Genomic DNA, 13,024 nt, shown 5'->3' with positions numbered 1-13,024 from the left:
TTACAAGGATGTAATCTAAGCAGAGAAGCATGATACAGAACAAGATGACAATTTAAGAAGTCTGAAATATTTCTTTGGCATATCAATGATGGATCTCCATCGTATTGCTTCTCACTTACATCTGTCTGGAGGTTCCAGACGATAAAATGCATGCTTTTTGCCTTTTTCCTCCACTAGCTGAGTGCTGCCCAGTCTGTAAAAGTGATTAGTGATTAGATTACACATACCCAGATGTACTGGAACTTGTCTACTGGAGATTCAGGTAATGACAGCAGAGAGCTGCTGGTTAAACTGTTGCATGGATTGTATTTCTTTGTGATGAGAAGTAGTTTGTTCCCAATAGCCACAACAATCCTCAGTTCACTGCCATGGTGAGTATTAATGGCATACAAATGGCAGCCTAAGAAAAAAAACAATTTAGGTTGTAAGTATTTGGGGTAAAGACTGTTTTTTTTATTTTTTAATTTTTGTTCTGTATTTGTATGATGGTTAGTACAATGGATATCTGATACCTGAGCACCACACAATTACAAACATCCCAACAGGATAATATTAAATTCTAGAAAAAGACAAAAGGCTGTAACTCTTTTGAAAACTATTTTCCCCCCTACTCCTTTTGCAAGTAAAAGAGTAAATATATATTTTTTTCTTTACTATTCTGCAGTTTCCAGCTTTCCAAGGAAGCTTGATGCTGAATATCGGAAAATGTTTACATCTACTAAAATAATCTGCAATACCCAAACTATTCTAAGCATTACTAATTAAAAAAGATTTGCCATTGTTCTTCTACCTCACAGTGACCTTTATTTCAGTCTTACATCCATGCGTAATTTTTCTTATACCCCTCAATCCTGAAAGCAACATATCTGTTTTTCACCAGAGCTTTTCATCAGCAGTGATTGCCAAGTAACATGGTATTTTTTTACCAAGTTCTCAAATGATAGGCTGGACTGTACCCTATGTTATTTTCACACATAAGCTTAAAGTTTGAATTAACTGTCCAGGGATAAAACTAAAGGTGAATACCCACAACAGCCTCAAGGGAGCTAATAAACCCTGGCAACTACTGGCACAATACCACAGTGGACACTTTTAATACAAGATAATAAAGCTACCTTTTGTTCTCTCCAATTTATTTTCTCTGCAGTCATATTTGCTTCTTATCATCTGCTTTGTTTCTATATCTTTTTGGACAGCACTCAATCTGAAGACAAGGAGACGAGAGTCTTTTCCTGAAGATGGAGAAAGTCAGGATACAGCAAATTAGAAAAAGACAGTGGTGGTTTGAAATTAATACTTCCAAAGAGATGAATCACCTAACAGACAGCATTGCCATAAAAGCAAAGTTAAACAATTTTGCTTCTCTGAGTGTAAGCAGCAATGTGACAGGAAGACTGCTTGTGAACTCTATCTAGACTCTACAGTTCCAGTAAGCAACCCTTTCAGTTCACTAGCAGAGTTTCCCATCAGATGGTGCTGTGGCAATAAATAATAGGAGCCTCAAAACAGTGAAACCTACACTGCTAGGAGATGGTGAAAATACGACAGATACAAACTAAAGGCAAGAGAAGAAGGGTTAACTTTAAATTCTGGAACCATCCAGCCTAGCAGCTGATACCTGGATCCTTAACAGAGTCTGAAAACCTTTTGCATGCGGACTGGTTTTGCTTATCAGTTCTTCAAAGTTAGGCAAGTTAGGTTCAAGGCATATTCCAACTGCAAAAATAGCATAGCATCCACCACCACGGCTAAATGTTTTTTTTCCACAAAGATAGACATGAGTGGAATACACAACTCTGAAATTTAAAATAAATAAATAAATAAATGATACACTACTATTTGCAGTTGGAAATAAGCTATTGTTAAGAGTAGTTTCTTAACTAAAAGCCAAGTTTCTTAAAATGGAAGTAAAACAAGATTTTCTGACAAAAGTATACTCTTACTAGTCTAGCTGGTATAGCTGGAAACATAAGCACGCTTTCTTAATATACATGTATAGTCAGTGTGGATCCAATCATAAATACAAAAGCAAGATCACATGTGCTGCCTTCAATTCTGATAATAGATAAACATGAATCCAGCTTCTGGAACCTTTATGACCTTCTTTTCCCATAGAAAGTGTAAGAGAAAAGAAGATGCAATGTTTCCTTAAGTCCACCACAACTTGAAACACTGATCAACCAGCAAATTCTTACTGTCAACACCGATAAAAGGAAAATGAAATATATGCAATCTCTCTCTTTTCAAGAACGTACATACAAGAATGCGTGCTTCCATGAATGAGTTCATGGAGGAAGAATGGCAAGCAAAATTCACCCTTTTGAAAGGAAGGCTAGAAAACATAAGCTAAATCAAATGTTCAAGAACAGCATTACTACTCATTAATTCAGCTCTGTCTCTTTGTCAGGTGTGTCCTATAGGATGCATCCTAGAGATTGCACTCCTCAATGCGTTCCTCTTTCAGGATACTAGTTGTTTTGCAAATGTCCCAAATAACCCCACTGTGGTGTTACATCTGTGGCTGCTCATGAAACTGACTATCATCCAAGCTTTTCTTTGGTGTCGTTTTTTTTAAGAGAGTTTTTCTTCACCTCCTACAGACTTGATTATTCCAAGTGAAGGAGCTCTTCCTCCTTCCCCCTCACCATGTCTAAGTGTTTCACAAAATAAGTTGTAGCAAAAAAATAAACAAACATTTTTGGAGGACAAAGTGGATCCACTTCTATAACTCATCTCTCATTACTAAGTCAAGTTTAATTAACATTAGAAAAGAGAGCACTGCTACCAAAGCAATTTCTGCATCTGTCATTAATACCAGATGTATTGTTGGTGCCTGAAATACCCCCTTCTTTTGGTATGCTGACCTGAAAAATCTCAGTGATAGCATTATCTTCAGTTCTAGTTTCACTGTTAACATTTCCTCTCTCCCAGAAATGCAGAGGGTACTAGAAAGCAGTAGAAACAGGATTTTCTTCTGAAATGAGCTACCTTAAAGTGATCTCAAACCTGGTTGTTAGAACTGAGTGCTGGATAATACCACATTCTATATGAACATTTTCATAACACAAACATCAGTCTTTCTGCTTGAGTCTTAAAATACCAGTTCTACATCGATGCACTTGAAGTACATCAGAAGGACGCATTTAAAGTACATACAAAATTAACCTTTTAATATATTATTGTATCCTAAAAATCCATATAGTCTTTAATACCAATTTGTACACCCAATATAAGATTGCTTTTACCCATCTAACATTTAACTAGACTGAGGCATAGTCTGAAAATAAAGGGCAATGATAACTTCCACTCCAGATCTCAGTTTCACTATGGTATACAAATACAAAACAAGAGGCAAGGATACTAGCAAGAACAAAAGACCTTTCTCTCCTCTAAATGATTCAGAAAGCACCCACAACAGCAGTCAAAAATCTCTTCAACTTTTTACACAAAAACTCTTTATCAAAATATGCTTGAAGCATCATGAATTGATGCCAGTAATGCCTAATCCTGTTACCTCAAAATGGCTTGTAACATCTCTCTCTTCAGGTTTAACCAATCATCACAGCATTTTGACTATTAAATGCAATTATCTATTCTAGAAGTTTCATAAACTAAGCTTCAGATACAACTACCCTTTTCAGATCTTCAAAAATGTCACCCACCCGCCAGGTGTCTTCAGAGATGACTGCAAATGCCTCTCAGGTAATCTCAGCTGGTTGTGCAAGGGTTCCAGGATGAATTTCATCAGGTCAAGCCAAAATGGGCAACTCCCAATGGTATGAAAGGAACCACATTTTACCCTTAGCTTGGGTAAATGTCACTTCAGCTAATATTGAGCAAACAGACATAATGTGGTAAAAAACAATAAAACAACCAGATTTCTAATTATTTTATCTGTGTTACACATACAGATCCTGTTCTTGCACTGTGCGTATTCACTTCACAGACTTTTGGGTAAAAAGTACCTAACTGAAAAAGTGCATATTTTAGGGACATTTAATCCTTTTGAAAAGAGGGTAAAAAAAAAAAAAGTTGTTTGGACAGACGGGTTTTAAGTTTTTTTTTTTTTTTTTTTTTCTTTTTTTTATACCAGAATATTTAAGAGAATATAATCTATAGCACTAGAATGTGGTTACACATCACAGAACAAAAACCAGTAACATATTTGGTAGAACAGTGACAGCATAAGTAATTTCCTCCACATTTTTGTACAACTGAACAAACACATTATTCAGCTAGGGAGATTTCCAGAGTGTTGAGTTCTAAGAGTAGCTGGAGACCAACTATATACTGGTGGATGACAAATCTGACATGAGCCAGTAATGTCTACCTTCAGCCCAGAAAGTTAATCATATCCTGTGCTGCACAAAAAGAAGTGTGGCCTAGAAGGTCGAGGGAAGTGATACTCCCCCACTTCACACTGCCCCTGTAAGATACAACCTGGAGTACTGTGTTCAGCTCAGGTGCGCCCAGCACAAGAAGGACATGGACCTGTTAAAGTGGATCCAGAGAAGGGTCACAAAAATGATAAGAGGGCTGGAACACCTACAAGAAAGGCTGAGAAAGCTGTGTTCTTTTAACCTGGATATAAGAAGTCTCTGAGGAGATGTTATTGTGGCCTTTCAATACTTAAAGGAGGCTTATAAGAAAGAGAGAGAGAGACATTTTACAAGGGCACATAGTGACAGCACAAGGCGTAATAGTTTCAAACAGAAAGATGGTAGATTTAGCGAAGAATTTATTCCTTTTATCTAATCTATGAGAGTGGTGAGGCACTGGAACAGGTTGCCCAGAGAAGATGTGGATGTCCCATCTCCTGAAGTGTTCAAGGTCAGGCTGGATGAGGCTTTGGGCAACCTCATCTACTGAAAGATGTACCTGACCATGGCAGGGAGGTCGGACTAAAAGGTCTTGTAAAGTTGTTTCCAACCAAAACCATTTGATGATTCAATATGGCCAGTTTCAGGTTTGCTCTGAAGCATGATTCTGAGCATCTAGAGATTTTTTTCCACACCTTTTAGAAAAACAAGCAAACAAACAACAAACAGTACTTGTTGTATGCACTCCCTTATTCTAAATGAGGCATCTAATGCACTTGCCACTGATAAAAACATGATTACCTCAAGACACTTACAAACCCTAAAGCCATAGGGCATGTACATAAGCAGCCCAGGGGAAATCAGCAAAGGGAAAGTAGTGGAAAGATCTGAAAAGGAGAACAATAAACTCAGAGCTCAAAAACCTAATTACAATAATTAAGAATAGCTATGTTATGTGACAAAAGGACAAAAGGTGATTATATAAATCTAGTGCTGTGGGAATTAAAATTCTACAGCATGCTTCCAAGTTAAAAAACAAAAACAACTCTTAAAGAAAAGCACCTAAGGCATTCCCTTCTACTGATATGTCTGCCAAATAAACAGTTAAACAGACATTCAAATAAGAACCAAATAACAAGGACCTTTCCTACTTTCGTCTGTTCGGGCAATCAAAAGATCCAGAGCTTCCAACACATGCATCTGCTTTATTTGGAGAGTTTTATCAAATACTTGAACTGATGGCTGACCATCTAAAAAAGAAAACACACGTATTTCTTTAAAATTCTGCTAAAATTTGGTAGTCAATGGTTCTGAACTATTTCTTTCTAATAAAATAAGTCTTGTTTTTTCTCATGAAAATAAAACATTCTGCACAAAGCTCGTATGTATGCTGCACCATCATAACCAGTACTTCCTTATAGGAGTGTTTTATCATTGCCATGGATGAAATTATGCAACTGAAGCCTGAAAGGGACCTTTCTTTCGAAAGTCTGAAAATATTCACTGATAACTGACTTCATTCCCTTAGTCCCAATGGCCTTATGTGACACACAGAAGATAAGAGGTGAAACTAGTAAAAGCACTGCTATGGAAGAAACAGGCTTTCATCACCACATAAGCCTTTTGCTTCATGTTCATTAGTATCATCAAGGGCTAAAAAATCCAGACGCTCCTTGAGTTTGGGTTTGACTTCATAAATCTTTTCAGATGGCCATGATAACAGCATCTGAAATAACAAAACATTCAGAAATCTGCACAAAAATTGGCTCCAAATAAGAATTCTGATGCAGAGAAAAAATCTGCAGCTAGATTACATAAATGTAATAGATTCACTTGGATTGGTACTCTCCTTGCAGGTGAGGACTTACCAATTACCTAAACAGAGCTTATGAACATTTATTTTGAAGAAAATGGTCAGATACATAAATAATTGACACAAGAACACAGCATCATTTACTAACCATCAATTAACAAGATGCCAGCGTCTGTAGAAACCAGCAAGGACTGGCCCCAGGAATCTGCACAGACAACTTCATGAGGAAAATTACTGCAGAAAGATTGGGACTCCCAAGGCTATGATGTAACATAAGGGATACATATTGATTATACTAAGAAATACTGATCATATAGACACGAATGAGATGTGACATGTAAGAACACGTAAATACTTTTGGCAGGGTACATTTCTTAAAAGTATATTTTTTGAATTTGAAATAACAAAATCTAATTAATTTTCTTGAAGAGAAATACTCTCCCTACCAATTGGATTTGGAGACTAATAAGTATGATACACTCTTGGAACACTGGAATTAAAACCCAAGCAGCTGATATTCAGTGCAACCCTGGAAATTTCTTATTAAACAATTAAAATACAGACTTAAAATATATGCACCACCATGCATATACAGTTTGATTTCATTTCATGGTTCATTTGTGATATTTAGACATGGTACTGCTAAAACTACCTTTCCCCAAAAATGTTCCTTTGTCATGTGTTCTCTGTACTTACCTCCTAAGTTCTGTCCCCTCTTCCCTCTCTTCTCTAATATTAAGTATTAAGCTGCAGTCTGAAATTCTACAAGCACTTCTGAAGTTTCTATATATAAGATGCACCTAGAAAAGTGTAATTTACATTTTTCACTCCTATGCCTTGTAAAAAAAATGTAGTTACAGGAAATAAAAACACAACTAAATTTTGCTTTAAACTTGATAAAGATGTTAAAATAATCAAAAGATGATTGGTTATGGAAAATATTATGTTTTTTTGTTTTGTTTTGTTTTGTTTTTCTTTCATGAAATATGATCAGATATAAAAATATCCAGACTTGCATTAGCATGAGAAGTACTACTACCTTCAGGCTCATCCTTTATTCATTTGCTATGGGCTGAAGAATCACTTTAACACACTATACATTACAACTTTGCTGCTATAGTATCTAATCAGAAAAGTAAATAAACAATATATACAACTGATATACAGTGCTATGCTCAATTGAATTTAGTGTTTTGTTTTTTTTTTGAACTCTCCTTACACAAATGGGTTCACTCACCTCCTTTTTACAGAAGCTGGTGGTTGCCAGGGTAGGTGGTGTATCCCCTTTCACAGTGGTTTTCAATTTCAGCGCCTAATACAAACAGGTATTTTAATTAAATTAAGCTTTTGTCACTAATATATAACCTAAAGCCTAAGAAGAAAGGACAACTTAGGATGACAAAGTAGTTTACAGCTTGGAATTGCTATTACAGTTATTAAGAAAGAAGGGGAATTATCTATACCCTGAAGAAAGACTGCACTGATCACTATGGAGCTGCAGTCAAAGCCTACATAGCTTATAAAAAAAAGGAAGCTCAAAATATGAAGTGTCCAACATAGTAATCAACAGAACGACAGCATGAAATCATAGAATGGCTTGGGTTGGAAGGGACCTCAAAGATCATCCAGTTCCAACCACCCTGCCATAGGCAGGGACACCACTCACTAGATCAGGTTGCTCAGGGCCTTGTCCAATCTGGTCTTGAACCAAGGATGAGGCATTCACAACCTCTCTGGGCAACCTGTTCCAGTGCCTCGCCACCCTCCAAGTGAAGTATTTCCTCCTAAACTCTAATCTAAATCTCACCTCTTTTAGTTTAAAGCCATTCCCCCTTATCCTGTCTTTATCTGATTAAGAATAGTTGTTCCCCATCTTTTTTTTTACGTCCCCTTTAAGTACTGCAAGGTTGCAATGGGGTCACCCCGGAGCCTTCTCTTCTATAGGTTGAAAAGCCCCAGCTCTCTTAGCCTTTCTTCATAGGAGAAGTGTTCCATCCCCTTGAGCACTTTTGTAGCCCCACTCTGGACCCACTCTTAAAAGATAAACATCCTTCTTGTTCTGGGGGGCCCAGACCTGGACACACTACTTCAAGTGGGGCCTTAGAAGGGCAGAATAGAGGGAGACAATCCCCTCCCTTAACCTGCTGGCCATTCCTCTGTTGATGCAGCCCAGGATTCAGTTGGCATTCTGGCCTGCAAGCATGCACTTCTGGCTTATTTCAAGCTTTTCATTCACCAGAACCCCCAAGCCCTTCTCTGCAGGACTGCTCTCAAAGAGTGCTTCTCCTAGTCCGTCTTCATGTCCAGGATTGACCCAAACCATGGAGGCCATGTTGGGGAGATGCAGTTCTCGGGCACTGGACTTCCTGGAGGCTATGTTGGGTGCGCAGAGCATGTCAGGAGATGCAGTTCTCCAGCATGGGCTTTCGGGCGGCTATGTTGGGTGCCTCTTTTGTTCAAAAACACTGCTGCAAAGCTCATGTAACCATCTCCTGATAAGTTGATAAACTAGTGTATCAACATCCTGCCTTCCTGTCTCATGCTGGGCCAACATGACCAAATAAAGAAAGAAGTTGAACCACAATGCCGAGGAAGACTACGGCCTTCATCTTCACGACCACCAGAGGGACAGAGACGACCCCCTAGCAACAGTGCGCGCAGTCGCAGAATATACCAGGATGTGCTGCGTAATCCTGAAATTACCAAGATATAAAAAGGGACCCTGGCGGGGGTAAGGTGCACACCGTTGGCGGAGCCGAGACTCCCCGGCTGCCCAGCGCTGTTTTGCTTGCTGTTACTTACTCAATAAATTCCTTTCTATTAATGCAATGCTCTCTGAAAATTAATTACGGGGGCAACTTATAACAAATTTGGTGCTGTGACTCGGATGAAGGCAAGTTGATTGAAAGACCTTCAGAGGGGTCGCCCCGCTGATTTCAGCGGCCTTCACTTGGACTACTTTCACTCAAACCCTTCACTGATGAACCCAAGATTCAGCAGCAAGCAAATAAAGCCAGCAACCCCTAGTAATCTTTGTGCACGAAGACCGAACGAAGACTCAGGAGTGAGTAAGTATAGGCCGGTGATCTGTTCGGTTGGGGTTGGGTATCCTGGAGCGTAGCGTTGTGAGATGTCCAATTGCGGACGAAGCGAGTGCGGACCCCTCGGTAGTGCGGTTCCCACATCCCGTGAGGGACTGGGCCACGAAAAGGGGGAAGCGATTTGTGTGTGTGTGTGAAGGCCCTCCAGAAGATGGGACAGAAGAAGAGTAAGCCTTCTGGTCCCGTGGGCGGGGTAACGACAGATGTTAGGTTACCCCCTATTCCTCCAGATAGTCCTTTGGGATTAATGATCAAAAATTGGGATGATTCCCCTTTTAGGCAGGGAAGAAATAAAGTAAAAATGATACATTATTGCATTGAAGTTTGGGGTGGTAAACAGATTTGAGGAGACCACCTTTACTGGCCTGTATTTGGGTCCTTTGATGATTGGGTTTGCCAGGCCCTAAATATTTATGTGAACTCAAAGGAACCCTTTAGTTTAGAAGAGAGTGAGTATGCACATTTGTGGATCAGTTTGGAAACTCAGACCAAATTATACCCTCTAAAAGAAAAAGGAGGGGACGGGAGGCATAAGAAAAACCGAGAATTAGAGATCCCAGCCCCACCGCCTCCCTATGTTTCACCAATCCCACCTGCAGCCCCTTCGACTCCTGGGCCTCCTAATCCGCAGCCCCAGGGAGATGCCGACAGCGACTCTGACTCTAGTGCTCAGGGACCAATAACTAGGAGTCAGGCCAGAAGACAGCAGCTTAAAAATGAAGAGGGGTTGTATCCACTAAGGGAAATAGCAATGGGAGGACCACAACCCAGTATGGGATATGTGGCCATCCCCATGAACTCCAGAGATGTCCGAGACTTTAAGAAAGAAATGGGAAACCTATTGGAGGACCCCTTAGGGGTGGCAGAACGGGTAGATCAGTTCTTAGGGCCCAATATCTACACCTGGGAAGAGATGCAATCTATTTTAGGGATATTATTTACATCGGAAGAGAGAGGAATGATTAGAAAAGCTGGAATGCGAATTTGGGATCAGCAACACCAGCAAGGTCCTTCAGCAGATGTTAAATGGCCATTACAGAGGCACAATTGGTATAATCAGTATCCTATATATCGTGGCCATATGCAGGACCTTAGGACCATTATCATTCAGGGAATTAGGGAATCAGTCCCGAGAGGGCAAAACATTAATAAGGCCTTTAATGAGCAACAAAAGAAAGATGAAACACCGACAGAATGGTTGGAGAGATTACGCAAAAGTTTGCAACTATACTCGGGATTAGATCCAGGAACCCCTGTTGGAGAGGCTTTGCTAAAAACTCAGTTTGTAGCAAAGTCTTGGATAGACATTAGGAAAAAATTAGAGAAAATAGAGAATTGGCAAGACCGGGGTCTAGACGAATTGTTAAGGGAGGCACAGAAAGCGTATGTAAGGAGGGAGGATGAAAAGGAGAAGAAGCAAGCACGAATAATGATGGCTGTGATGCGGGAGGGGCAGAGAAGAGGCGAATACAGAAAAGATTCAAAGGTGGTTCGCCAAAAACTAGAGGGAGAAGGGAAAGTGACAGGAGGATTGAGGGATGTGACTCGTTTTTACTGCAATAAGAAAGGTCATAAGAAGAAGCAGTGTCGACTGAGAATGGAGGATGAGAAGATGTTTAAGGAAGACTAGGGGTGTCAGGGGCTCTATCTGCTGGGGACCCGAAAGAAAACTGAGCCCTTGATAAAGTTAAAAATAGGTCCCCAGCGTGAGGAAATTGAGTTCCTCATAGATACAGGGGCTGAAAGATCTACAGTCCAAAATCTGCCTTTAGGATGTAAAATCTCGACAGAAAAGGTTCAAGTAATTGGAGCAAAAGGGGAACCCTTTGGGGTCCCTGTTATCAAAGAGGTGTTAATTGAATCGGATTCTAAATTAGGGGTGGGATCCTTACTCTTAGCGCCTGAGGCAGAATATAACTTGTTAGGGAGAGACTTAATAGTAGAATTAGGCATAAGTTTAGAGGTAGTAGATAAAGAGCTAAAAATTATGTTGTGTCCTCTGAGAGCGGAGGACGAGCAAAGTATAAATCCTGAAGTCTGGTACACTCCAGAAAGTGTAGGAAGATTAGATATTAAACCTTTTAAGGTAGCTATAACCAACCCGGGTGTACCAACGAGAATTAAACAATACCCCCTGTCTGAGGAAGGCAGACAAGGGTTAAAACCTGAAATTCAAAGGTTATTACAACAAGGGTTGCTAGAACCTTGTATGTCCCCGTTTAATACTCCAATATTACCAGTGAAAAAGAAAGATGGCAAATATAGATTGGTACATGATCTAAGAGAAATTAATAAGAGAACCGTGACCAGATTTCCTGTTGTGGCAAATCCCCATACCCTATTAGGTCAATTGCACCCAGATGGTCAGTGGTATAGCGTAGTGGATTTAAAGGATGCATTTTGGGCATGTCCTCTGGAGGAAGGTAGTAGGGATTATTTTGCCTTTGAATGGGAAGACCCAGATACCCACCAAAAGCAGCAATTACGGTGGACTGTCCTTCCTCAAGGATTCACTGAATCACCTAATTTATTTGGACAAGCCCTGGAGCAAATTTTACAAAACTACAATAAGCCACCAGGAGTAACATTAGTACAGTATGTAGATGATTTGTTATTAGCAGGGAGAGACGAAGATACTGTTAGGCAGGCCAGCATACAGCTGTTGAATTTTCTTAGCTTGCAGGGACTGAAAGTCTCGAAATCGAAGCTGCAGTTTGTAGAACAAGAGGTAAAATACTTGGGCCACCGATTAAGTGAGGGAACTAAGAAATTAGACCCAGACAGAATCAGTGGGATATTGGCTTTAACGAACTAAGAGGCAGGTACGACAATTATTAGGGTTGACTGGCTATTGTAGACAATGGATTGAAGATTACAGCGGCAAAGTTAAATTTCTTTATAAATAATTGACTAAGGATGGGTTGCTAAAATGGACCAAAGAAGATGAAAAACAATTAGAAAAATTAAAAGAAGAATTAGCACGCCCTCCGGTGTTGAGTCTTCCGGATTTGAGGAGACGGTTTTTCTTATTTGTTAACAGCAATGAGGGCACTGCATATGGAGTATTAGCCCAAGAATGGGCAGGGAGTTAAAAACCTGTGGCTTACCTATCCAAATTGCTGGACCCAGTTAGTCGGGGCTGGCCAAGTTGTTTACAGGTAGTAGTAGCAGCTGCTTTATTAGTAGAAGAAGCACAGAAAATTACCTTCGGAGGAGAAATCAAGGTGATATCCCCACACAATATCCGGGGAGTACTACAGCAAAAAGCAGAAAAATGGATCACAGATGCTAGGTTACTAAAATATGAAGGAATTTTAATTTCCTCCCCAAAACTAACATTAACAACAACTTCCCTGCAAAATCCTGCTCAGTTTCTTTATGGGGAACTGAACTAGCCCTTAGAACATGATTGCCTCCAAAATATAGAAGAGCAAACAAAATTGAGACCTGATTTGGAGGAAGAAGAGTTACTTATAGGGGAACAGATATATGTAGATGGTTCTTCACAAATAGTGGAAGGGAAACGGAAATCGGGGTACGCATTAGTGAATGGGAAAACTTTTGAAATAATTGAATCCGGACCTTTAAGTCCAAGTTGGTCTGCCCAGGCTTGTGAATTATATGCTGTACTACGGGCCTTAAGACTGTTAAAGGGCAAAAGTGGCACAATATATAAAGATTCAAAATATGCATACGGGGTATTACATACATTTGGTAAAATATGGGAAGAGGGAGGGCTCATTAATTCACAGGGAAAGGGATTAGTACACCAAGAACTGATTACCCAAGTC

General features: G+C 39.7%; 1 protein-coding gene across 1 annotated transcript; it reads right to left on the bottom strand.

Moving 5' to 3' along the window:
• LOC137847420 (GTPase-activating Rap/Ran-GAP domain-like protein 3) lies at window positions 1-8,464 on the bottom strand. Its single transcript, XM_068665696.1, has 7 exons — window positions 8,369-8,464; window positions 7,370-7,444; window positions 6,281-6,392; window positions 5,471-5,569; window positions 1,116-1,232; window positions 228-400; window positions 1-15 (listed from the first exon to the last, which is right to left on the bottom strand). The coding sequence occupies exons 1-7, from the start codon at window positions 8,462-8,464 to the stop codon at window positions 1-3; spliced, it is 687 nt and encodes a 228-aa protein (XP_068521797.1).
• Between the last annotated feature and the right edge of the window lie 4,560 nt (window positions 8,465-13,024).

The sequence above is a fragment of the Anas acuta genome, chromosome W (genome assembly GCF_963932015.1).
Source record: "Anas acuta chromosome W, bAnaAcu1.1, whole genome shotgun sequence".
NCBI classification, from domain to species: domain Eukaryota; kingdom Metazoa; phylum Chordata; class Aves; order Anseriformes; family Anatidae; genus Anas; species Anas acuta.
Note: the sequence above shows the minus strand (reverse complement) of the source record. Positions and strands in the feature narration are given on the sequence as shown.